The 22142-nt window shown below is 48.2% G+C and overlaps 9 protein-coding genes and 2 non-coding genes across 11 annotated transcripts; 7 read left to right on the forward strand and 4 right to left on the reverse strand.

Moving 5' to 3' along the window:
• Nucleotides 1-17: 17 nt before the first annotated feature.
• Nucleotides 18-1224, reverse strand: BJ212DRAFT_1298324 (TPR-like protein; the record flags this gene model as incomplete). Its single annotated transcript, XM_041332687.1, has 6 exons — nt 18-209; nt 277-505; nt 564-709; nt 758-901; nt 966-1050; nt 1091-1224. 6 exons carry the CDS (start codon nt 1222-1224, stop codon nt 18-20), a joined length of 930 nt encoding a protein of 309 aa, XP_041194719.1.
• A 1630-nt stretch (nt 1225-2854) lies between these two features.
• BJ212DRAFT_1268206 (uncharacterized protein) lies at nt 2855-3127 on the forward strand (the record flags this gene model as incomplete). The annotated part of the gene is made up of 1 exon (XM_041330719.1): nt 2855-3127. A coding segment is annotated over one exon (273 nt), but the record flags the coding sequence as incomplete, so codon positions are not given.
• A 641-nt stretch (nt 3128-3768) lies between these two features.
• BJ212DRAFT_t45 lies at nt 3769-3851 on the forward strand. Its single transcript has one exon. It is a non-coding gene; the product is annotated as a tRNA-Ala (tRNA).
• Nucleotides 3852-4593: 742 nt separating this feature from the next.
• Nucleotides 4594-5697, forward strand: BJ212DRAFT_1446190 (uncharacterized protein; the record flags this gene model as incomplete). Its single annotated transcript, XM_041338205.1, has 1 exon — nt 4594-5697. One exon carries the CDS (start codon nt 4594-4596, stop codon nt 5695-5697), a length of 1104 nt encoding a protein of 367 aa, XP_041194721.1.
• Nucleotides 5698-5923: 226 nt separating this feature from the next.
• Nucleotides 5924-7975, forward strand: BJ212DRAFT_69638 (uncharacterized protein). The gene is made up of 4 exons (XM_041343841.1): nt 5924-6139; nt 6192-6234; nt 6281-7779; nt 7834-7975. The coding sequence occupies exons 1-3, from the start codon at nt 5978-5980 to the stop codon at nt 7765-7767; spliced, it is 1692 nt and encodes a 563-aa protein (XP_041194722.1). The 5' UTR covers nt 5924-5977; the 3' UTR covers nt 7768-7779; nt 7834-7975.
• Nucleotides 7948-8757, reverse strand: BJ212DRAFT_69641 (ubiquitin-like modifier 1). The gene is made up of 2 exons (XM_041343842.1): nt 8295-8757; nt 7948-8246 (listed from the first exon to the last, which is right to left on the reverse strand). Exons 1-2 carry the CDS (start codon nt 8567-8569, stop codon nt 8129-8131), a joined length of 393 nt encoding a protein of 130 aa, XP_041194723.1. The 5' UTR covers nt 8570-8757; the 3' UTR covers nt 7948-8128.
• Nucleotides 8674-8756, forward strand: BJ212DRAFT_t46. The gene has a single exon. It is a non-coding gene; the product is annotated as a tRNA-Ala (tRNA).
• An 890-nt stretch (nt 8758-9647) lies between the features above and the next one.
• Nucleotides 9648-10124, reverse strand: BJ212DRAFT_1268402 (uncharacterized protein; the record flags this gene model as incomplete). The annotated part of the gene is made up of 1 exon (XM_041330726.1): nt 9648-10124. The coding sequence occupies one exon, from the start codon at nt 10122-10124 to the stop codon at nt 9648-9650; it is 477 nt and encodes a 158-aa protein (XP_041194724.1).
• Nucleotides 10125-12120: 1996 nt separating this feature from the next.
• On the forward strand, nt 12121-12559 carry BJ212DRAFT_1268058 (uncharacterized protein; the record flags this gene model as incomplete). The annotated part of the gene is made up of 3 exons (XM_041330700.1): nt 12121-12198; nt 12254-12385; nt 12437-12559. The coding sequence occupies 3 exons, from the start codon at nt 12121-12123 to the stop codon at nt 12557-12559; spliced, it is 333 nt and encodes a 110-aa protein (XP_041194725.1).
• A 6080-nt stretch (nt 12560-18639) lies between these two features.
• Nucleotides 18640-20369, forward strand: BJ212DRAFT_1495292 (Smg-4/UPF3 family-domain-containing protein; the record flags this gene model as incomplete). The annotated part of the gene is made up of 5 exons (XM_041341526.1): nt 18640-18854; nt 18923-19036; nt 19059-19180; nt 19231-19305; nt 19361-20369. 5 exons carry the CDS (start codon nt 18640-18642, stop codon nt 20227-20229), a joined length of 1395 nt encoding a protein of 464 aa, XP_041194726.1. The 3' UTR covers nt 20230-20369.
• A 339-nt stretch (nt 20370-20708) lies between these two features.
• Nucleotides 20709-21579, reverse strand: BJ212DRAFT_1446194 (uncharacterized protein; the record flags this gene model as incomplete). The annotated part of the gene is made up of 5 exons (XM_041338206.1): nt 20709-20982; nt 21033-21113; nt 21172-21269; nt 21320-21460; nt 21520-21579. 5 exons carry the CDS (start codon nt 21577-21579, stop codon nt 20709-20711), a joined length of 654 nt encoding a protein of 217 aa, XP_041194727.1.
• Between the last annotated feature and the right edge of the window lie 563 nt (nt 21580-22142).

Raw genomic sequence — 22142 nt, forward strand, 5'->3', positions numbered from 1 at the left:
GGAAATAGACATCATGTTTACGCAAGGGGAGTCGCAACCCAAGCGAAAACCTCTTGTCTCCCTTTCGCAATCTCACCCTTCTGACCCAAACTTGAGTACGCAACTCGAAGACGCTCCGTGGCCAGCTCATCTAGCAACTCCGAGTTCTTCGGTGCACTAGTATTCGATAGAGACCTCAGGTTCACATTTTGTGCTATCCGACGAGTACACTGTTTTTATAAGAATTGCATTTATGTTCAACTCAGCAAGCAACCCATGCGAGAGAGAAAAACGCACGAGTTTCACACCAAACCACGCTCGCACAGTAATCCCGAGAGGCGTGGAGTCTTGCAAAAGCTGTTCTGAATCGTCAGCATCGGTCATGTCGACGACGGTGAGGAACATCTTGATGGCGAGGGAAAAGTCTTCAGAGGTGTAGGCTGTTTCAGCGGCTTGGAGAACGTAGAAGGGGTTCTGGGGCATTAGGAGCAGAACATGTGAGAGTGCCTGGAAGGAGTGATCGTATCTTTGTGCGCAAACAAAATGAATGAGAAGTGTGATGGTATTATAGAATGGAGACGCACTGGTTACATAACGCATAAATGTCTGCGAGTTCTAGCCACCCTTCGACATCCGTATAGAACGTGTCCAATAATTGCACGAGTTCGTTCACAGCCTTTTCGATCTTTCCTGTTCTTCTCAAGACCGATATTCGTCGTTTCCAGATCGCCTGTAGTGAGAGTAAGCCCACAAAAGACACGTATATGGAAGCACGCACGACATTGGCGGAGTCGGCTTCAAGTATGTCGGCGTAGTATTTAAGAGCTGTTTCTGGAGGCTCTGTAGCCTCCATTCGGATACCTATGAGACAGTCGACGCGTGGTGAGTTGGGGAATTTGTCGGCAATAAGCTGAAGGCATTGCTATATAGAAATATTTGGGTTTGAGCTTAGCGTGAGGTGGGTGGAACAATGGAAAAGGACATACATCTGCTATGTCAAGTCGTCCGACGTCTATTGAGGCCAATGCGAATTGTTCTAGGGATGTCCAGCCTGCAGGGACTCCGCAATGACTTGAGTTCAAATAACAGGCGTGGACGACTGCGAAATGACTTGCCGTCGTCTCCCAACTGTTTGAAACTGCTTTTCTGAAGCACTAGAAGTCCATTGCGAAATATATCTTGCGAAGCGCGCATGTTGTTAGCACGGTACGTAGCTAATCGCTCCAAGGTCGACTGTAAACTCATGGTATAGGAAAGACCAGGCAGTGCACGTAAATTCTAGATTCGTCGTCAGTACCGATCATCTAATTTCGGAGTTATCCCCTTGATAAGTTTTATATGTTCAATACTATACTTTCAGGCCCCCTGACATCACCATGGCGGACTTGCGGTTGGTGAAAAACCACTTTGTTTTATTAAACCATCGACAACAGTTGGGGAGTGGAAGGACCTCATTTATCTCAAGACCCGCTTCAAGTTTAATGACCAGGTCGACCGTACGAAGTCCAACCGGAGAGGTGCCACGGTATCAGACCGTTCGAGTCCACCCGTCGACCATGGGTCCATTCACACCGTCGTATCCAACACTCTCCCTGACAGTAGCATACTAGCACAGGTATGGGAACTACGGGTACGGTGCAGAGATGTGCTACCTGTGACGAGGTGCACATTGAATAAGTGGACCCACCAACCGGGGTTGATTCGATATCTCGAGACAATATGCGCACGTGGAGACGGTGCGATTAGGTGAGGGCGAATCATTTGTCTTGAAGATTCTGAGGTGTCTGAAAACGGAGCCTCTACTAGGAACGGGTTCAGTGAAATACCATTTGATTCGATATCACGATCGGAATTATGCGCGTTCGTTCGATGCTCGAGCGCTCATAGGATCTTTTAAACATGTGCGTATTATCATAGGCTTCCTTGATTACAAAAATAAAACGAACTCATTAGATCATTTCCTAGTATATCGAAGCGTCGTCATTTCTCATATTAGAGGCTCTGATAATTTTGTGACCAACGAGTCTTTTTGGCTTCAAGTCAGGCAGGGGATGTAGTGACGATTGTTGGTGGAAGTGATACTCCCCCCCGGAGACTCCTCACGGCTGAAAATTACTCCACGCTTGGCTGACTTGCCCGAAGAACGCATTGCTTGTAATGATCAAGCTAACTCCTCTTCCTCACGCATGCTCCTGACTGACCTTGTCCGTAATTCCCAATGTCTACCAATACGTGGCAATAGTGGATGGTTCGAACTTTAACGATCGATTCTTTTAGGAGCGTGGCGATTTTCAAGTTTGGCTTGATCATCTCGCCGTATTAGTGTTGAGCTGGTTGATCCTTATTCCGGAAAAAGCTGAAATAGTGAGTGCATCATCGAGATCCTTGTTGTAGGCTAGCGTTTGCGAACTCCGATTTCCTTCTTAGAGCGACCTATCCTCATCATGCCGTGCTGTTGCAGTGGTGCATCCCGATTGGGTGTCAGATAACAGGCCAAGTACGAGATACTATAAGATGTTGGACACTTATCAGACGCACATTCAACGTCGATTAAGATATTGGAATTTCACTCCTATCTTATGCCAGCCCGCATTACATTATGATGCTGGAAGCTCTCACCAGGAATGCCAACTATGCCACTGTTGATTCTGGAGCAACGCTTTGCCTGCTGTGAAGTGAGTTTTGGCAGTGTTATACAGGATATTAGAGGCTGATGTAGATCGTTCACTCAACATTGCCTGTGTGCTGACTAACTTGGTTCGAGAATATAGGCCGATTGTGTCGTCCCGACGAGGTAGCCAGGTAACAATTGTCATTGCCAGCATGGAGGTAATCAACCCATGCCTTGAGCTTCCTCCGACAATGACCCATTTACCAGGCAGCCGCAGACATCATGGATAAAGAGGGTGGATCACTGGTAGATCGGCCTCGGTCCATTGCCGCGGCTGAGATGCTCTCAAATGGAATGTGTATCACCATGGCTCGTTTCGGAGAACGCTTCCGGCGCCTCCGAAAAGCAGTACATTCTCATTTACGTCCAAAGGCGGCAGAGGCATACCAAGATATGCAGCGCGAGAACGCGATGAACTTTATATTGGATGTGAATGACCAGACGAACTGCCAGAAGCCCTCCTGTTGTTCATCCTGAGCAAGACTAACAGTTAGCTTCTCACCTCCTACATCTGATATTATCTGCTGAAGTCTCCTAAGTACATGGTCGTGGCAAACACTCGTATGGAACGTGGCCTGGTGAGGTATCATGACACATTCCCAGACAGGCCAGTGGCGCACCTTAGAGACGTCTCCCGAAAAACGTGTGTGATCAAGAGTGCGATATACGCCTTGCAAACCCTACTTGGTGATGGAGCAGTGGTGGATTCGAATGGGTATCTGCCAGCTGATTTGTTTACAGAATCCGCTGTGCAAAGGATTTATCGCTGTTACGTCGTTTGGCAATCAGTCTGGGTTAACATCCTACCAAGCATGCTGTGGTGCAGTAGCACAAGTTAAATCACAATCATGCTCAGAAAGTCATGTGCTCTGGAGTGATCGCTTTTCTTTGGTCTACAATTTTTCGCAAGGGAGTGAGACCCGCCATACTGGAAAGTTTGCTAAAGCAAATGGACAAGTGAGCGTAGCGTTCCTCGCCTTGACACTTCTCGCAGTGACGGTGCCTCGACGTACGAGACAGGGATGACCGACCAGCGGTATGCAAGGTGGAGTAGGGGCACGTGTAAATTTACCGGTTTCCAATCGTATTTGATTGTTTTGTACCTCGGTGATTACGTAGGGCATATGGTGTAGCTGGTTATCACATCCGCTTAGCATGGGCTGACTGCGGGGGGTCTCCGGTTCGAGTCCGGATTTGTCCACTGTTTTTGCCAGACCTGACTCATCGCTTCTTTCATCCCGGGTCGGGGACAGAAGGTTCAAACATCGACCCTGGGTGCTTGTGCCTTGTCCGTTACTATCCAGGAGATAGTATTACTTCAAGGGTTACCCAATCGTGAACATTAATGCATACAAGTTTGCCGAGAGCCAATAATACGATAGTCGTGTGCAAGTTGGATCTCGTGAGCTGGCATCTGTGGGGCCCTGTGGGTTCTCTCCAGAGAGTTGGATGATTTTGTCCGTTGAATCCTTCGCCACATGTCATATTGAATGACAGAAACCCCTGCATGACGCGGAAGGAATTCACTGTAAACGGATGATGTACGTGGATTGCATGCTCGGCATTTCGTGGCTCCACCAGCGAATTTCCCTCAACGTAGCCGGCCACTAGGGAGCTGGGAAATGCTCTTATTTAGAAGGTTGATAAGAGGTGGGCGCTTAAACCCATTGCACACGTGCGTTCTCTGAAGGGCCAATAAGGTTGCTCAAAATCAGTCATGCGAGGGATTCGACAGGGCTGCCCGTGATTATAAGCACGTTGTATAGGCAGTCTTACAGGCTAAGGTGATGCTGTCCATCCGTTACGGGGTCCAGAATGCCAGCCAATCACCGCTTGACAAACGTGTCGCATGTCGTTCATAAGCCCTTGCGGATGCGAATATGAACTGCCATATGCATTTCTTCCGACCCATTGCGATTGCACCTCTCAAAGGTCCAGCAAAAATGGACATGTACGCTGAAAGCACTCCACGCAGGGGAAAGCGCTTGCGTTCAGCCTCAGGCGCCGCTGTTATAGCTCCGCAGTCAGACAATCGTCGACTCTCTAGCCCGATTTCCAGCGATGACCAAGCTGAAGATGACGCTTACGATACTCCTCCAGCACCACAACTCAAACGTCGTGGTCGCAAACCTGGGGCGCTTTCACGCGCAGCACGTGAAGCTCAGCGGAAGATTAATCATTCCCTCATTGAAAAAGCCAGGCGCACCAAAATTAACGATGCTCTGGCCGCATTGAGAGTGCTTGTGCCTGCGGAATACAAGCGAGTCAATGAAACTGCAGAGGCCAGCGATGAGGATGAAGACGACGAACCTAAGAAGGGTAAAGGAAAGTCGAAGGCAGGAGAAAAGGAATTCAAACTTGAGATCCTGGTGCGGACAGTGGCGTACCTTCAGGACCTGACAGAGAAGGTGAAGCGCCTCGAGGAAGATGGGTGCAAGCAGTGCATTCACCAATCTTCTTCCGACACCAGAGGGTCCAAGCGAAGGAAACAGGACGTTGAACAAGAAGATGGTACAAGGACTGAAGTGGAGGACTCTTCCCCTTGCTTGCCATCCATTTCTACCTGGCTTCCACATTCATCGCAGGAACGGACTCAAAGAGCCCTGACTTCGTCCAAGTCACCATCCACCCGGCCAGTTCCGAGCTCCTCAAAATCTCCATCACAGCAGCTCCCAACACCTCCAACTTCTGCAACATTCACGGCCTCCTCCGTCTTCGGAGTCCCACCTGTTCTGACCCTCCCTTCTCCGAGTACACTCCTTCCGCAATCTGGGACACAGATTCAACCTTGTTTTTCGGGTTTTGTTCCACGACGGAGTCCCAGTGATACAGCATCATCCTCGCCAGTGTACACTCCAGAGGATGAAACTGCCGCATCGCTATTGTTGCGCATCAGTGCCTCCACGCTCTTGACTTCACCACAACTGTCGCCAAAGCTGGCATCCCCGTCGAGTCCAGCGAACGAGTCACGAACAGGACATCCACGAGAGGAGCCTGTCCAAGCACTGACACCAAGCCATCTATTGGGTTTTACGGCGGGAAAGTGAAAACAGGCTGTGATCGGATGTCATTGAAAGACGCACCTCCGAGTCGATCAGACGATTTTCACCCTTCTTGATGTCTTGTATATGTCTTGTAGCTTATAATTTTGCGCGTACTTCAGTTTTAAGGACTGTTAGTATATGTAACATCACCTTTTGTAAAACATTGTACTATATTTCGGAATCGGAGGTGTGCTAGAACGGCGTTGTTCAGTGTTTGTAATAATACTTACTCGTTCTCTACTACGTCCGGTTTTCACTTTGAAGTTTGAAACTCATCGCTTGTATGTTAAGACCACTCTGCAAGTCTCTATCTAGACAAAGTCAACTATTTCACTGCAGCGGCGTAGCGCGTCAGGAAGCTGCTATAGAGACACAAGAGGATGCCGACAACTTGCAGGATCTCCTTCGGCGGAAACGAAAGACAGAGTGGAAGCGAAGACAAGGGGTGAGCTGCACTCCTAGGTATACGCGTACCACCTGATAATAACATCGTACAGGGTCAATCCTTCCTCGACAACCTTATAATCAACGTTCGGGGAGGTGTGTACATGTCTGAATTCACTTATGCATACTCAACACCATGCAGGCAACGGAGGTGACGGATGTGTTGCTTTCCACCGAGAAAAATGGAAGCCTATGGGGCCTCCTTCAGGTGGTAGCGGTGGACGTGGAGGCGACGTCTATATTCTCCCTACACCCAATCTCACAACTCTTTCATCCATTCCAAAACGCGTACGAGCGGCCGCAGGCGGAAATGGCCAAGGGACATGGCAGAACGGTAAAAATGCACCGCCAACGATCATAAAAGTTCCTCTAGGCACAGTGATACGCGAACTTCTTCCAGGCGACTCACGACGCGCAAAGGATGAATGGGAAGCAGAGGAGGAGTCGCTGGAAGGACTCAGTCCAGAGGAACGTCGTGCGAAGCTTCGGGATGATAGATGGGTGCATTATCCGCGGTATGCGGATGATAATGTCAATCGTGATGTGTTCAAACAGGCGGAGGCGGCTCTGTATCGCGAGGAGAGAGCAAGGCGCTGGGCTAGGAAACAGAGGCTGCTATCACCCATCAATCTCGACTTGGACAAGACAGAGGAAGTCGTAATTTCTAATGATGCACCTCTTGGAATGGGCCAGCAGGAGTGGTTGGGACATATCGTCGCGCGGGGCGGTAATGGTGGGCTGGGCAATCCGCATTTCTTGTCACCGATTAGCCGTTCACCCAAATTTGCGACGCGGGGACACGAGGGTGAGCGCATGACATTATACCTTGAACTCAAGATTCTCGCGGATATTGGGCTTGTCGGGATGCCGAATGCGGGCAAGAGCACTCTTCTTCGCGCATTAACAGGCGGTCGAGCGAAGACCGAAGTTGCTGGCTACGCGTTTACTACACTTAACCCCATTGTTGGTGTCATACGTGTGGCAGAAGATGGAACCTTCGAAGGCGCCCTTCAAGGTGAAAATATTTTCGACGAAACTGCTATTGAGGAGGAACGCCTCCGGGAGCGTGAACTTTCCGACATAGAAAATTCTGAAGAACAATTGCGCTTACAAGACAATTCTCCTGATTCCCCCCGGCCTGACATAGAACCAGGTCACGACTTTGACGTTCATGAGACTTTTCGCTTCACCGTCGCAGACAATCCTGGGCTCATATCCGGCGCATCAGAAAATGTTGGTCTGGGTCACTCCTTCCTGCGTTCAATGGAACGATCACTCGCACTCGTCTATGTTGTGGACTTGTCTCGCCCGGAACCATGGGACGAGCTTAGAGATTTGAAAGACGAGCTAGAGAAATACCAACCAGGAATGAGCGATAAAGCTCATATGGTTATAGCGAACAAAGCGGATTTGTTAGGTGGTGAAGGGGATCGGGACGCAGTGGAAGAGGCACGTGAGAAGCTGCGGAAGCTCGAGGAGTACGTCAAAACGGAGATGATCGTGAGCACGTCGGACGAGGAGCGCACACTCGATGTCATTCCTATCTCGGCCAAGATGAGCCAGAACCTCAAGAAGGTGGTTGTGCTCATGCAGAAATATGTCCAGCAGGCTAGAACGGTAAAGGTTTAGCGGATTGACTATGTATGTAATCATCTCGTTCTCTCTTAGGATTAGACTGATGTGTGTTATACAAAGCATCTACCTTCAGACGGTAATTCGAGCCCGCTGGCCATTTCTCGCACCCACATGTGTTGCTATGTTCCTGACAGGAAGTGCGATTGTAGCCCATATCTAGTAGGCGATGTACATGCGGCGATGTGCGTACTATTGTGAGCTGGGGTGCGAAACAACGCGTTTCGTCCACTTCTATAGAAGTGGACCCCGTACCGATCATTGCTAGTGGGATGTCCAGCCGTAAGAGGATTCTATCTATCCCCAACCCGATGTCATGAACAACATAGCTCGCAGTTCTCTCGATGGTACACGAATTTTATCCACCATGTAACGTTGAGATGAAAACGATCTCATCGTTATTGCAAAGTTGGTAGGAACCTTCCCCTTCAAGCTCCCAGTCCGTGTTGTTGATCAGCACAAGGATCCCTGGGCGGCTAGAGAGACTATGAGGTAAAGATTCAGTAGAAACAGATACAACGCACATCGTCCCGTTCTCCATGAACAATTCCGGACGCTCCTTGAGTAAATGATCACGAAGGTGATAAATCAAGTACTCCAGATCTGCTGCCTTCGTCTCTCCCGTAGAAGGAATATCGTTGTGTGACGAGGGAGTAGATGGAGATGAGGATGGAGAAGAGTGCGTGGAATTATCAGATGGCACAAGTGGTGGGATGAGCACTGATTGATTTCGCTCGTTGCCAAATAGTAACTCGAGTCCACCGCTGAATACGAGTTTGATCGTCATCGTGTCAGCCATCGTGGACGTTCAGGTCGATCAAGAATCGCGAACATGAAATCGATGAAATAAGTCCGATGGGTCATATCAACGCTATCGACGTAGTGAAGGGGATTCTTTCTGTAGGGCATATGGTGTAGCTGGTTATCACATCCGCTTAGCATGGGCTGACTGCGGGGGGTCTCCGGTTCGAGTCCGGATTTGTCCACTGTTTTTGCTATTATCAAATATTTTAACATTTGCATGATTCTCGAAACCTGATCAGAAGACGCCCGGGATCCCCCACACTTCGTGGCAGTTGGGGAAAAACAATTAAGTAATTTGTCGTATGTAACATGTCATTCATTCTGACGTTCCTCTATTTTCAAGGAGATAGCTCGAGCAACAGTGAAATTTGTTCAGAAGCACGCATCCAGCAAAATACAAGCTGAGTGGTGTCCTTCGGGCTCTGTCGCAGCGTAGTGCTCTTCACCACTTCTTGCCTTGCTTGCAACGCACAGGCACACAGTCACGGATACACCGCTCCATGGTGAATCAAGCGAGTTCGTCTCGAACAAGCCATTGTCTTGGCCATTCCCCCCTTCGAGTCCAGAATCCAGAGTACACAGAGTTAGAGAGAATCTCGCTGAGTAATTTCACAATACAGAAGTTTGGACTTAGAAGCACGATTACCAAAAGGGTTTCTAGGCCACAACTTACGGCAATCGAAATTCGAGACTCACTATATATAGAGCTGTGTAGCATGGTCGACGTGTGTGTATTGTGGGAGACCACTCCATTCGTGGAGAGGCCCTGAAGATTGGCTGGCAACTTGAAGCTTACTTCCTTTTAACAACAGTCTCGGCATCAACGACCCAGGGAGGTCAGGAATTTGTAGGCTTGCGCATAAATAATGTCATAAGTATGATACATAATAAGACAAAGTAAGCAATGCTATACATATGTAGAGTTCACAAAGTACTGACTGTGGTATAATGAGATTAATATCGTCATAGGCAGTCCAACCGTGCACATATCAAATCGTACGAGTAATCCTATCAACAATCAAGGAACCTTGAGTTCATTTTCGGGAGAACCAAATTCCGCAACTCTGACCTTCTCATGCAGAAGGAAGAGGCACGCCCTCTCGGATGGTATTAAATAAACGATAAGAGATGAGCTTCTCTTCAACCATCTTCGTGAGGAGGTTACGCATCCAGACGCGACTTTCTGTGGTGACTTGATCATATTCTACATCCGCTGCGAGCTCAAGCAGTTGCTCGCGTTGCTCTGGTGTGAATATTCCCAAGGATATTGTCTGGTTTCGAGAGCGCTCCTTTGTATTGACTTTGAGCGCGTTGGGGTAATGGTACTGGTGCCAGTGTCCGTGCATCTCGAGCTGGGTGATATCCCAGACTTCAGTACCGCCGCTAAGAGCGGCATTCACCCAGTAGATGAGGACGTGTCTGGGATTGCTGTGGTCAGAGTCTTTGTGTAGCCCCGCGGCCTGCAGAAAGACTTCTTTGTTCGACCAGTCGTCGCCATACACCTGTGATAGATCTCCAGAACCTCTTGTTGGTATTGGGGTAGTTGACATCGTATGCAAGGGTTATGGGAGAGTCGTTGAAGATGACTTTTGATTGTCAGGATTACTTCAATGATGCATTCTTTTTATTCTATGATGCGCCACAACTATGCCACTGGTACTGTGGCCACAATGCCCCCGAACCGCCGTCTTTCTTGTCCATTGTGTCGGCTATTAACTTGTAACAACACGACATGAAGACCATACGTATATTGGTTGGAGCAGGAAATTCAATGAGAGGTTGCAGGAATGGGAAGTTCGTTCTATATTCATGTCCGTCAGCCGATGATTACCAGCTGTCTTCTGACGTCAACCTACTATCCATGGTTACTACTGGTTACGATGTTGGCTCCAGGCGCATGAATAACATGGGCAGGATCCCCCATGCTGGGAATCGAAACCTGGTGATCCCGTCCTCGGTTACCTGTGCCAATTCCGCCCAAGGTGTATGCTCCAGGATGACAAGTCATCTGTCAATGAAAATGTTGACGAGCCACGCAGTGGCGATCTGATGACGGGAGCTTTGAAGGTCAGCGACTGGGTCCGGAAGGAGGGATAGCTGAAGACAGATCACAGAAGGCTAAAAACTTGAAAAGTGATTGACAAGTGCTAGAGTGCTGAGGTTATCACGTAAATTGTCAAAGGTCGATGGCACGTTATACAAAGCGACATTGAGATGAAGATACCGCATCCGCATCGGCGGGATGTTCCGCGTTCCAGATAAGATACATTCCGATATGGCTTCAGTCTCTATTGACACCGCGGAGAGTGATCGAGACTCTGAAGGGCTTCAAGGAATCGCCCATGTTCAGCAATTGTTGTAGCCGTCTGCATTTGACCTACCTGACTAGAACTTTCCCTGACAGGACAGTTCTAGCATGTATGTGCTGGGAAACTGCGTCTTTGCTCCGAAACCACAGAGGTTGCACATATATGCCGAATGGTGATCGGTGAGGTGCCGTATGCGAGATTCATGGCCGCCGGAGAATTGCGGCCATCAGCCTGAAAGCGTTACATTGATCTGCCGCTGAGCCTATGGTTCATTTCAAATGGAACCAGATTTTGCATTACAACGTTCCACGGCTATTGTGACACGTTGGATACAATCCCCGTGTCATGTTAGGCAGCCAACGCTTTCAGAGGCTGAGCTGAGTAGACCATGTCGATGAAAAGGTCCAGGAAGGGTCGACCTCGTGACTAGCACCGATTGGACCTCATGAGGTAGTCACGCCGAGGGGGTCGTGTGTAGAACCGATTTCGGAGCATTGGCAACAACACATACACAGGTCCTCACGGATATGACGTGTCATGAAGCACGTAGGAATCTGTAGGAAGTCGACTCCCTTTCTTGTTGCTCTCGGCTATAATGCGGGTTGGATGGCATTTAGATGGCAGTACACTGTGACTCTCGATCCAGCATGGAAGCGACGAAGGAGGGCTTTGGCTGCTTTGACATGAAGATAAAAGGATGCTACTCACTAGCACCGGATCCTCGTGGAGACCCCGAGGTCAACTTCTAGAGGATGATCAAATGGAGGCCAAGCTAGCAGCTGTTCGGATATGAATTGCATGCTGATTGTTGTCCTCTCAGTGCTTGCCAAGCCAGTGCTCGAGACCCTCATCGTTGACCAGACAAGCAGGAACGCCGAGACCGACTCATCGCCAACTACTTATCCTGAACGGAGTTAGTAGGTATGCCGCATCATGCCCTCGAGGCTTCACCAAAGGATTCCGTTTGAAACTGGGAAATCAATTGAAACGGAATTCAACGTGGGAAATGATCAGCTTCTGCAACCAAGTTACACGTAAAGGAATCGAACCGTCTCCGATTCTTTGTGTAAATTATCATCACCATCCCATTCACGGTTGCAACGTTGCTCGCTTCCCTGAGCCCTTAAATTCAACGTTCTTTCATTACGCTCTCTCAGCTTTTGTTCTTGTATCCCACCAGCTCCAAAAAAATTTGTCTGTACCAAGTACCAAGATCCTAATTCAAGCCCCTCTTACGATGTCCGTTTTCAAAACTCTTGTTTCTCTCGCTCTTCTTGTTTCCACGCGTCTTGCGTTGGTTCAAGCCGCTGTCTATGTCAGTCGTCGCGTCATTCTATATTTTTTCGTTCTGACTTTTTGATTTCAAATAGGTGACGAACCCGGTACAATCAACTGTTTGCAATGGAGGTCAGTCCTGCCAGGTGGAGTGGGTTGACGATGGTCAGAGCCCTCTCTTGAGCGACATTGGAGAATGCACTGTTGGCTTGTACAACGGCGAGATGGTAAACAAGTCGCAGCCCTGGTGGACTTTACTCACGCGTGTTGTCTCGCAGCTCCTCGTGCAGTCGCTGTCGTCCGTCAACGTTGCGGACACGCATTCCTTCTCGTTCACTGTACGTGTCTTTCATTTCATATTTATTGCCTCTCTAATCACCGAGCATAATTGTACAGCCTAGCCCATCTGCCGGTGACAATGGCGGCTAGTGTGTTCAACTTTTATTTCAACACGAGTTGCATCTAATGATCGATGCAGCTACCTGGTGTTCACCTCAACTAGCACCAGCTACCAGGGCTGGTCTGGTACTTTCACGTCAGTGCCCCTTTCCTTTGTTCAATATATCATGTCGATGACAACGCACCTTACAGCCTTAACGGTATGACTGGAAGTTCTGGTTCAGGTAGTTCTACCTCTGTCAGCGCTGTCCCATCTACATCTTCGACACTTTCAGGCAGTTCAACCGTAGTTGGATCTTCGACACTTGGAGGTAGTTCGACTGGATCCACCGCCTCACTTGGTTCTTCGACTTCAGTAGCTAATTCTACCTCTACAGGTGGCACTAGCACTGGGTCAGTTCCCACATCTACTGTCGTTGCAAGCAGCTTCACGTCACCTAGCACTGTTCCATCCGCCACGCCAACTTCACCTACTGGCACAAGCAGCCTCTCCGCGCCCTCTACTGTTTCCTCTGGCACGAGCTCCCACAGTAGCTCTGCCAGCAGCGCGACCCCGTCGGCCTCCCAATCTGGCGCTGCCATCCGCTCCGGTGCTTCAACCTCATTGGCTGGTGGACTTATTCTTGCCTTAGCTGGTGCTCTGGCATTCTAGAATGTTGGTGATGTAGAGGTTTAGAGGGCTGTGACCGCGATACCTTTATTTTCTCTTTGAATGCCCTTCCAAAGACGTTTTGATGACTTGCCGATGGCAATACCTGACACTTTATCGTATTATTCTTGACAGTTTTCATGCATTTGTTTGTTGATGATACCATAGCTATCAGCTGGTTGACGTCAGGGGCGTTATCTTGTCAAGTTTAGTGAAAGCACATTTGACTCGGTTATCCTATTGATCATTGATCACGATATCTTAAAGAGATCTCAGACTTGGGGCATCCCTCCTGGCTCTTCACTGATAGGGTTGTGACAAAGTGAACATCGAAACAGGCCTTACACGCGCACTCGATAACATAGCTGGTATTCACTTCGCAGTCTTTCGTGTCCTTTGCCCTGGACTGGTGGCTAAGGGCAGATGGGCGCGCCACGGCTAAATTTGAAATTGTAATTGCTCGTCAGGGGGGGAGACGTAGGTGAAAGTTTTGAAACCTGATGTTGGAGTATTGCAATTTACACAAGCATGTGGTAACCCCCCAGGACTTCACCATTTAGTAGGGCAGAACGAACGTGTGCCTGCCACATTTATGGTACACCCGAGTCGTGATGCTATTGTCAAGTAGGCAAGAAAACGGTTTGCAAGAAGTTCACTACAATCTCGCCTGGATACACCGCGAAGGAGATTAACCTGGGTCACCTTGGCATCGTGATTTATCACATTGTACAGCGACGTATATTTGGAAAAGTATTCATTGCACTTAAGTACTGAAGTAACTAGACTTGACGCTGAGTGAGAGGGAGGGAAGACTGGGAAGTGCTTTTAGTACATTAGGAAGTTCGATGCTTTCTCGGAGATTGTGGCGGCAGCAAGTGACGCTCACGTGACTATCGGATGAACTTCGAAGGCATCCTGGTTACATGCCAGAACTACCATCGGAATCTGGACGCCCAATCTTGCATCACATCGTCTGGTGATGAACTTTTCCGATGTGTCCTGAGAGAAATTATGCCTTTTCAACATGCATGATTACATGGCCCAGTTGGAGGCTTCTATTACAAACCTACTGACCATGATGGATGCAACTGTGACCACTGGCAGAAGCGGGTTAAAACACATCTGTCCAACCTATGCATACCAGTGCGTAACTTCGGGCCAAGACATGCCCTCATGACTCTGCAATGTTGATATTGTGTCCTACCAATGCACTAGAAAGTGACTAGATATCAATGTGATGATGGTGAGCTCGGGAACCCTTGGATGAAATACAGCACTAACATGTCAGTTGAAGGAATGAAAATGACAATGATTAAATATATGGTCTGTTTGATGATCACACTTGCAATATGTGAAATTTCAACGGTGCTAGTCTGCTCATAACCTCCCATAGTCAGACCTTGATAGAAGGAAGATGGTTGTTCCCTCTTTATCAAGGTCTTCTCACTATGGCCCTTCTCTGCCACTGATCTGATGATCTTGTGGCAGGGTGTCATCACATTAATCATCATGTACAGCCCTTCTCCACCACTGATCTGATGACTTTGTGGCAGAGCATTGTCACATTAATCATCATGTGAATTGATTAAACATCATTGACATCCCATGGATCAATGATATATCTAGTATGAGTGTCATTGCCATGTCATATGCACACTGAGTTCACTGGCAATCCCTTGAATATGACCCTAGTCTCAAATGATCCTGGTTGGTGGCTGGACATCAATTTTAGTTTGATGCACAGCTATGTTGCAGGTTTGTGATGGGCCAGTTGAATGATATCTGACCCTATCTTTGACTGTGATCTTTGCAGTCGCCTCCTCTACTGTCTTATTATATGATTGGGGTGAGCAAATAATCCCTATCGGGGGATTGTTGAAATGGTGATGTCCCAATGATATGCTTCAGCACTGATGTTCAGACAAGAGGTTGGTTGGTGCATTACTGGAGTAGCCATCTCACTAAGGTTGATGTTATAGCTCAAGCTAGTCTGGGTGAGGAGCACCCCATATTAGGTGGATAACATGATAAGTCAATATGGGGCAGAAACACCATTTTTCCCTTGTGACAGTTCTGTATCTCTGTGTAAGCAGCTTATACTATAAGCACTGTGGACTGATTGTGCTGACTCAAAAAATACTCCAGGTGTGCTATGGTGGAATACTATACTCTTTGTAGGTTTGCAAGGCTAACAAGCTGACACTGCACTAATAATCCATCTCTTGCAATCAGGATCACCATGCTGCATATGTCTCCCTGGATACACTGGTCATTTATTCTAACCAGCTGCATACAGAGGCTCTCCCATCAGTCTCGATGATGGATCTAGTGCATAGTATTGTGCATTGATAGACTTACCATTCCTATCTAACTCATTGTACCACCATCAAGGGGTGAGTGAGATTCTAGATCAGCTTATTGGTTCAATATAATGACTGCAGTAGCTGTGAGTTCATTTAAATCATGTAGTACTCCAAGCCTCATTATTGACTGGGATTTTTTATAGGTAATATCATTTCCATTGCACAATCGTGTATCTCTGTGGTCGAAAGTACTGCACTGGGCAGTGAGCTACTTCAGGTGCAGTACCTTGATGATTGACTTGGCTAACATATTACACAAGCCATTATGATTATCCGGTTGAATGCTATGTATCAGCGATCCAGAATCATGTTTACCTTTCTTGTTGTAGTCTTCCTGGCCCTCACAATTGTGAGTGTAGTGGTCGAAGTAATACTACACAGCCATTATTCATGGGGTAAGCTTTAATTGTAAATGAATGTCATAAACACACCAGGCTCATGGGACATACCACAGAGGAGTTCGCCCTCTCTGGCACCTATCAGTGTGTCATCATGGGGGGGTTCAACTTGGCTATGCTGGGAGCAGTAACTTACATATTTTGCAGTGTGTGGGAGGTCCTTGCACTATGTCTTGCACTTAGGGTTACTGTAAAACACATCTGTGAATTGCAGTGATTTAGATCAACAAGACAAACCATGGGGAACTATTTGACAGTGTTAATAAAAACTCACGTGCTTTACTTTGCATTGTGAGTTCATAATTTAGATGCGATTATCTTTGCTGTGCTGACATTCTGAATGTGCTAGCTTTATATATATATTAATTTGCTACTGTTTCTTGCTTCATTTTCGGCTCGACATCTCCAAAGATCTTGGTATGCTAATTTACCACTGACATCTACATTTGGCCACTTATCCTTTTTTATAGAACTCAGTTTCTGTGGGGGAGCAGATTTACTCTGGCATCTTCCAAGTTTCCCTCTCCGTGCAGATGTTCGTACTAGGGTCTCGCCTCATTCTGAGCATTCGAGAGTATCATGCGAAACTAGTAGCCAACTCTGAGGCAGGAACTAGCATAACTACAATTGCTTTCCAAGATCCCACTCACGTATCAACTGGCGGTAGCATGTAGCACGACCACAATCCAGGTGTTCTACCACACGAGACTTGCGAATTATGATTATGCCTGGAGCTTCGTCGAGTTACTGATTTGGTGCCAATAAATCATATCCTTGTACTTATAGACCATCCTTGCTATGAAGAGTCTATCCATTGCTCACACATTTGCTGCTTCCCAGGGTAGGCTCGAGCGCATCAAGGGTGAATAGAATAGGTCCCCCGAGCGGGCTGGCAGCCTGCCCAGCCATGAGCGCCAAAATGAACGCATTTGTGGTTACTTGATCGTGCAAGTACGTCTGTAGGTGCGTTGGTGTTATTTGGGCCCGACGTCTGGAGGTTTCACCATGCCGGTTGTGACTGCGCTTGATGTGCGTTCGAGCAGGGAGTTGGGTCACAATAACGGATTGTGAAGAGCATGTCATCACAGCGGACCATACAGGAAGGCTCTTCGAAGCGCTGGATGAAGACGTCAAGCCTGTCGGGTGAGGTTAGGAATGTGTTAGGGGATGACGACCGTTGGGCGCTTATATCTTTTCCCATTGCTCGTTCATCTATATTTTGCGGAGGAGGTATAGAAACTTACATGAACACGCTTGCACAATTGCAGTTCCCGTACCTGCCATTCGACTGGTAGACTCAGTGTCCGTACATAATTCACCCGCAGAGGTACCAACCAAGTCCGTGTTTCTCAAGCCAATTTGAAAATCTAGGGGGTCGGCATTATACTTATGACCTCGTGGGGTTTTCTTAATAAGGAAATAATCAGTCCTTGCGAGCCCGCGACACACTCGACTGGCGTTTGATTTAGCCTCTATCATTGTGTATTTTTTCATGATCAATACATTTTGCGTCGGGTCTACCTAGGGGAGAAAGTATTGCAACACCAATGAGGGGCCCAGGTATGTCAGCAGTCAAACACTTTCAGAACACGTGCTGAGCGCAAAATAGGAGTGAAAACAGTTCTGCTCATAAGTAAAGCTGTGATAAAGAATTGCCCAAATATTATCGCAGATTGTCTGCAGTAGCACCCCGAGGAGCCCCCGTAAAGACTTTTCCGATTGTCTCGCACTTGTCGATTATCGCTAAGAAATCAAACTCGTTCTTGTAAACGGACTGTACAGACATAAGGATCAATAGCTAAAGGATGTTAGCGATAGTCTCGAGGATGACTTGCGCTGGGTCAATGCAAACCAGGTCTTTTGTAGGGTTGATGCCATGGTGGCGCCTAGCAGTTGGCTTGCGCTGTCATCCTGTGACCCCTTGGTATCAGAAGATGCGTGCTTAGTGTTTGGATTGTTCTATGTTAGAGTCAGCACACTGGGAAACTCTTAGATACGTGCCTTCTTACCTTCGACTGTCTCGAGCTTCCATCCTTCGGTTTTTTGGAAAATGTATTATTCATCGCCTAGATCTGTGTGGTGGGAATGGGCGTTAATTATTGAAAGATGCGCATTTTCTATGCGGGAATATTTGGCCAAGCTGCATCTGACGCATGAACACCCAATTGCAAGACGGCCGTACAAACCGTTATAAGAGGGGGGAAAGAAAGGACAAGAAAGTGTTAGTGTGCATGGTCACTATGCGTGGTCCACGGACAGCCAGGATCTCGAGCAAAAAGATACAAAACACGCCGCACACCCGCTCCACATCGCGCAAGGTGATAAGTCGGTGACGCATAGTACAGCTTGGGTAGTAACCAGTCATAGTACACACCAGCAGCATAGTACTTCGACCGCTCTCGAGAGTCGAGGGTTGACGTTGATCAGTCTCTTCAAAGTTTACGTATCCTGTTCTTATCCACTATATTGATGAGGGATTGGACGGTGAGGAACGTGCGATCGCACATTGTCTGGGGAGTCTGTTTGAGTCACAGCAAGTTTGGATTCTTTCGTAAGTCAAGTCAACGTTCGAGGTCTTAAGTAGAGTGAGAGAAAATTACCATAATAAGCCTGTACTTGCGGTCGAGCTTCAGACTGCAGACCCCCTCGTATGCAAGCGCCATTGCAGTTCGATGTCCGTTGCAGAACCGAAGCGCAATCAAGTTAAGCAGAAGCAGAAAGATCTCAAGCCCCAGACCCCAGCAAATGCAACTGAACGCCTAAAAACCGTCGTGCGCCGCCTACCTCCCAATCTCCCCGAGGAGATATTCTGGCAGAGCGTTCAAACATGGGTCACGGATGATTCTGTCACTTGGAAAGTGTATCATGCCGGGAAGTTGCGCAAGAGGTGTGTCCTATTACTGTATGCTTGCGGCGTGCGTGACTGACTGACTCGGTGCTGTGGTGTGTTGGCAGGGCAAACCAGGAGAATGTCTCTTCGCGGGCGTATATCGCATTCAAGAATGAGGAGGTGCTCGCAATGTTCAGCCGTGAATACGATGGTCACCTTTTCAGGGACAAGGCAGGTTTGTGATATTTGAGCATAACGCAGTTGCAGTCGAGTGATCTTTGCTGCAGGCAATGAGTCTCAGGCAGTAGTGGAGTTCGCTCCGTTCCAGAAGATACCCTCTGAGAAGAAAAAGGCTGACGCGAGAAACGCGACAATTGATAAAGGTGCGATTGGATCAGCGGTGAAATTATCATCATGCTCAAATGATTTATAGACGAAGATTATATTTCTTTCGTCGAAACGCTCAACAACGCTGAGAAGTCCGAGCATGTATCCCTTGAAGCATTGAGTAAGAATCGCGTGATGTCTAGTAAAATTATTTCTGATGTCAGTTTTCTAAATAGTTGCAGCATCTCAACCACCCACCGCGCCAAAAACTACGCCTCTCCTTGAAGCACTCAAGGCGGAGAAGTCAGCTCAGAAGGATAAGGAAGCTATCCTCCGTAACCACGCACACTATAAGGATACTTCCGCCGCATCTACTGCCAGGAAAGAAGAGGTCAAGAAGAAAGCTGCCGTCCCCATTGCAGCATCCCAGAAACAACCCGAAGCCAAACCTGCTGCTCCCCTCAGCCGTAAGGCGAAGAAAGCCGCTACTGCAGCCGCGGCGGCGCAGAAAGCTGGCCCTCCTGCTCAGACCGTGCAGGCGCTTCCTTCCGCAGCTAAAGGCGCTTCTGCAGGGCACGCTAATCTGCCAGCCAAACCTCCTCCACAAGCACCTGCTGTTCCTCGGCAACGCCGCCCCTCTCAGAGTCGCCAGCAGGCACCTAAAGTACTTGCTGCGTCTCTCCCTCCTAAACCAGCAGTACAATCTACTCCTGCTGGTGCAGAGGCCGCGCCACCCGCAACCAGTCGCAGGGGACGTCCAGTCGTTGGTCTAGGACGACACTTCGAGGCCGCGTTAAATGGCGCGGTCGGCCCCAGCGGAGGAAGGAAACGCGAGAAAGAGGCTCAACCAGCTCCCGCAAGCGAGGCTGTGCAAAAAGATGTTCAGGGCAAATCTAAGGATACCTTTGCATCGTCTTCTCCCAGCCCCACTGTCCCCAGTATTCTGCAGCGCGGGGATGGACACACTCCTGGGAACCCCGTGATCATGCAACGCCCTCAGCCTACTCGTGTTCCTGAAAGTCCTGCTACTGCTGATCCACATATTGGCAGAGGGGTACCGAAGAGAGGGCGTGGCAGAGGTAGGGGAGCTCCTCGTGGTGGCTAAGTGCAGCATCAGTATACAGGCCTATTTTTTGTCCGCCATAAACGCCACCACGAGGCTGGTGGAGGTCCTTTCAGTTGCGCTGGACGGTTCACTTCGCTTCATTGCAACGCCTTGGAATCCAACCGGCCACCAAAGGGCAGTACTCAGTACTCAGTGACGGTTATGTATGTTCACTTCGCACCAGCCCAGCACCAACCTCTTGCAGCATGACTGATACTTTTATGAATCCCTTCGAGTATATTTGACGTTGGTAGTCAGACCCAGTACCCTCCATGCATAGCGTTCACCAGTCGTTCTCTTATGCGCACGCAGAGGAATTAGCAGTCGAAATTAGTTGTTCCGTTCCCGTTATAAGAATACTCTACTGCCACGCTCTAATGACACAAAACATCGTTAAGAACGTCCCATCAGAGCAAATGATACCATGAAACATGGAACGGAGATAACCCAAAATAAGAAGGTAAATCAAGATTAAATGATCACAGAAGCATTGCCCCCAGGAGGGATGCAGCAGCGCCGACGAAGCATGTGATACCAGTGACACCAATCTTGCCAGCGGCACCAGTCTTGGTAGCAGTAGCTGAAGTTGAAGTGGATGTTTTTGAACCCTTGGCGGAAGCGGCCGAAGTCGTGGAAATGGTCACCATAGTACCCGGAGCGCTAGAACTTGCAGTTGCACCAATGGGTGCTGTCGATTGTCCATTGATTTCATCTTGGATAGTAGAATTGAACGTCCCGGTCATGCCAGTCATTCTGTGATGCGCATGGTGAGTGACCTTTCATGAGATATACAAATCCCTCACGTGAATTTAGCAGAGAAGGCCTCCGCGGGATATTGAGAGTTCGTAGCATCTTTCAAGCTGATTGACGTGAAGCGAACAAAACTAGAAAAAAGTTGAATCGACCCGGCTGTAAAATAAAAATAAAAAACGGGTCTCTTACTATTCACTGCTGTCGGGTCCAATGGTCCCATCGGGGGTGAAACTGACCGACGAGGTGGTCGACACGTCAACGCTGGGATTAACGGTTTGAAGTAATGTCTAGGAGAAAATAAGACCGCTGACTCATTTACTTCAGACCAATAACTGACCTGTTGATTGGCATTGCCAGTGTAGATACCAATGAGAGAAGGGCCGAAAGAGGTGAGGTTTGGAGTCGTGCCATCATCTTGCCAAGTGATAGTCGCCTGCTGACCAGCAGTAAAGGTGGTAGTTGCCACAGGGGAGGTGACCTTTACAGCCAGGTAAGTCATGTCAATTCGACAACAAGAAATCCAGAACGAATACGCACGAAAACGTTGGCGAGCGCGGAGGCAGCGAGGGCAAGAGAAATGACTGCCTTACTGAACATTGTTTTCTACTGTGGAGAATGAGTGTTGTTCAAGAGAGTGTGGATTGCTTGTGAAAAGCAGAGTATGTGCAGATCGATACGAAAACGAAAGAGAGGGTAAGCAAGGGAGGAGACAGTCAACGGAGTTCGAACTTTTTAAATCAGACCTTGAGAGAGAAAAAGAATCACAGGTGACAGCAGCCAGCATCCGAGCAACCTCTGTCCCGATTATCCCCTGTGCCTGATTTAGTCACCCGAATACAATACTCTGCGTGCACATGGCACTCTCAGATCAGCCATTAATAGTTCAAATGATCATGATGGAACCGCACTCTCTCATACTGTCGAGTACTGTGAGCGCACGAAACGCTACACTTGGCAGTTGAGAGAATTTCACCTGAAGTTTCAGCTTACTACTCACGAATTCGGTGTTTAAATTTAATATCTGCGTTTCAGTCACGGTTGCTTGTGAATCGGGGTCCTTGGCGATGTTGAACTGACGCATTTCACCAGGTCGGCTGTGAGGGTACGAATATCATGATCGTGTTCGACGATTTTCTTCGCTGTGCAATGATATCTTGGAT

The sequence above is a fragment of the Suillus subaureus genome (genome assembly GCF_016647635.1).
Source record: "Suillus subaureus strain MN1 chromosome Unknown BJ212scaffold_10, whole genome shotgun sequence".
In the NCBI taxonomy this organism is placed as follows: domain Eukaryota; kingdom Fungi; phylum Basidiomycota; class Agaricomycetes; order Boletales; family Suillaceae; genus Suillus; species Suillus subaureus.

Excerpts from the sequence above, each read along its gene's own strand:
- BJ212DRAFT_69638 (XM_041343841.1), top strand. The coding sequence starts at position 5,978 with ATGTTAAGACCACTCTGCAAGTCTCTATCTAGACAAAGTCAACTATTT. Across the intron at positions 6,140-6,191 it reads AGTGGAAGCGAAGACAAGGG|GGTCAATCCTTCCTCGACAA; the intron begins GTGAGCTGCACT and ends AACATCGTACAG. Across the intron at positions 6,235-6,280 it reads TATAATCAACGTTCGGGGAG|GCAACGGAGGTGACGGATGT; the intron begins GTGTGTACATGT and ends AACACCATGCAG.
- BJ212DRAFT_69641 (XM_041343842.1), bottom strand. The coding sequence starts at position 8,569 with ATGGCTGACACGATGACGATCAAACTCGTATTCAGCGGTGGACTCGAG. Across the intron at positions 8,247-8,294 it reads TTCATGGAGAACGGGACGAT|CCGCCCAGGGATCCTTGTGC; the intron begins GTGCGTTGTATC and ends TAGTCTCTCTAG.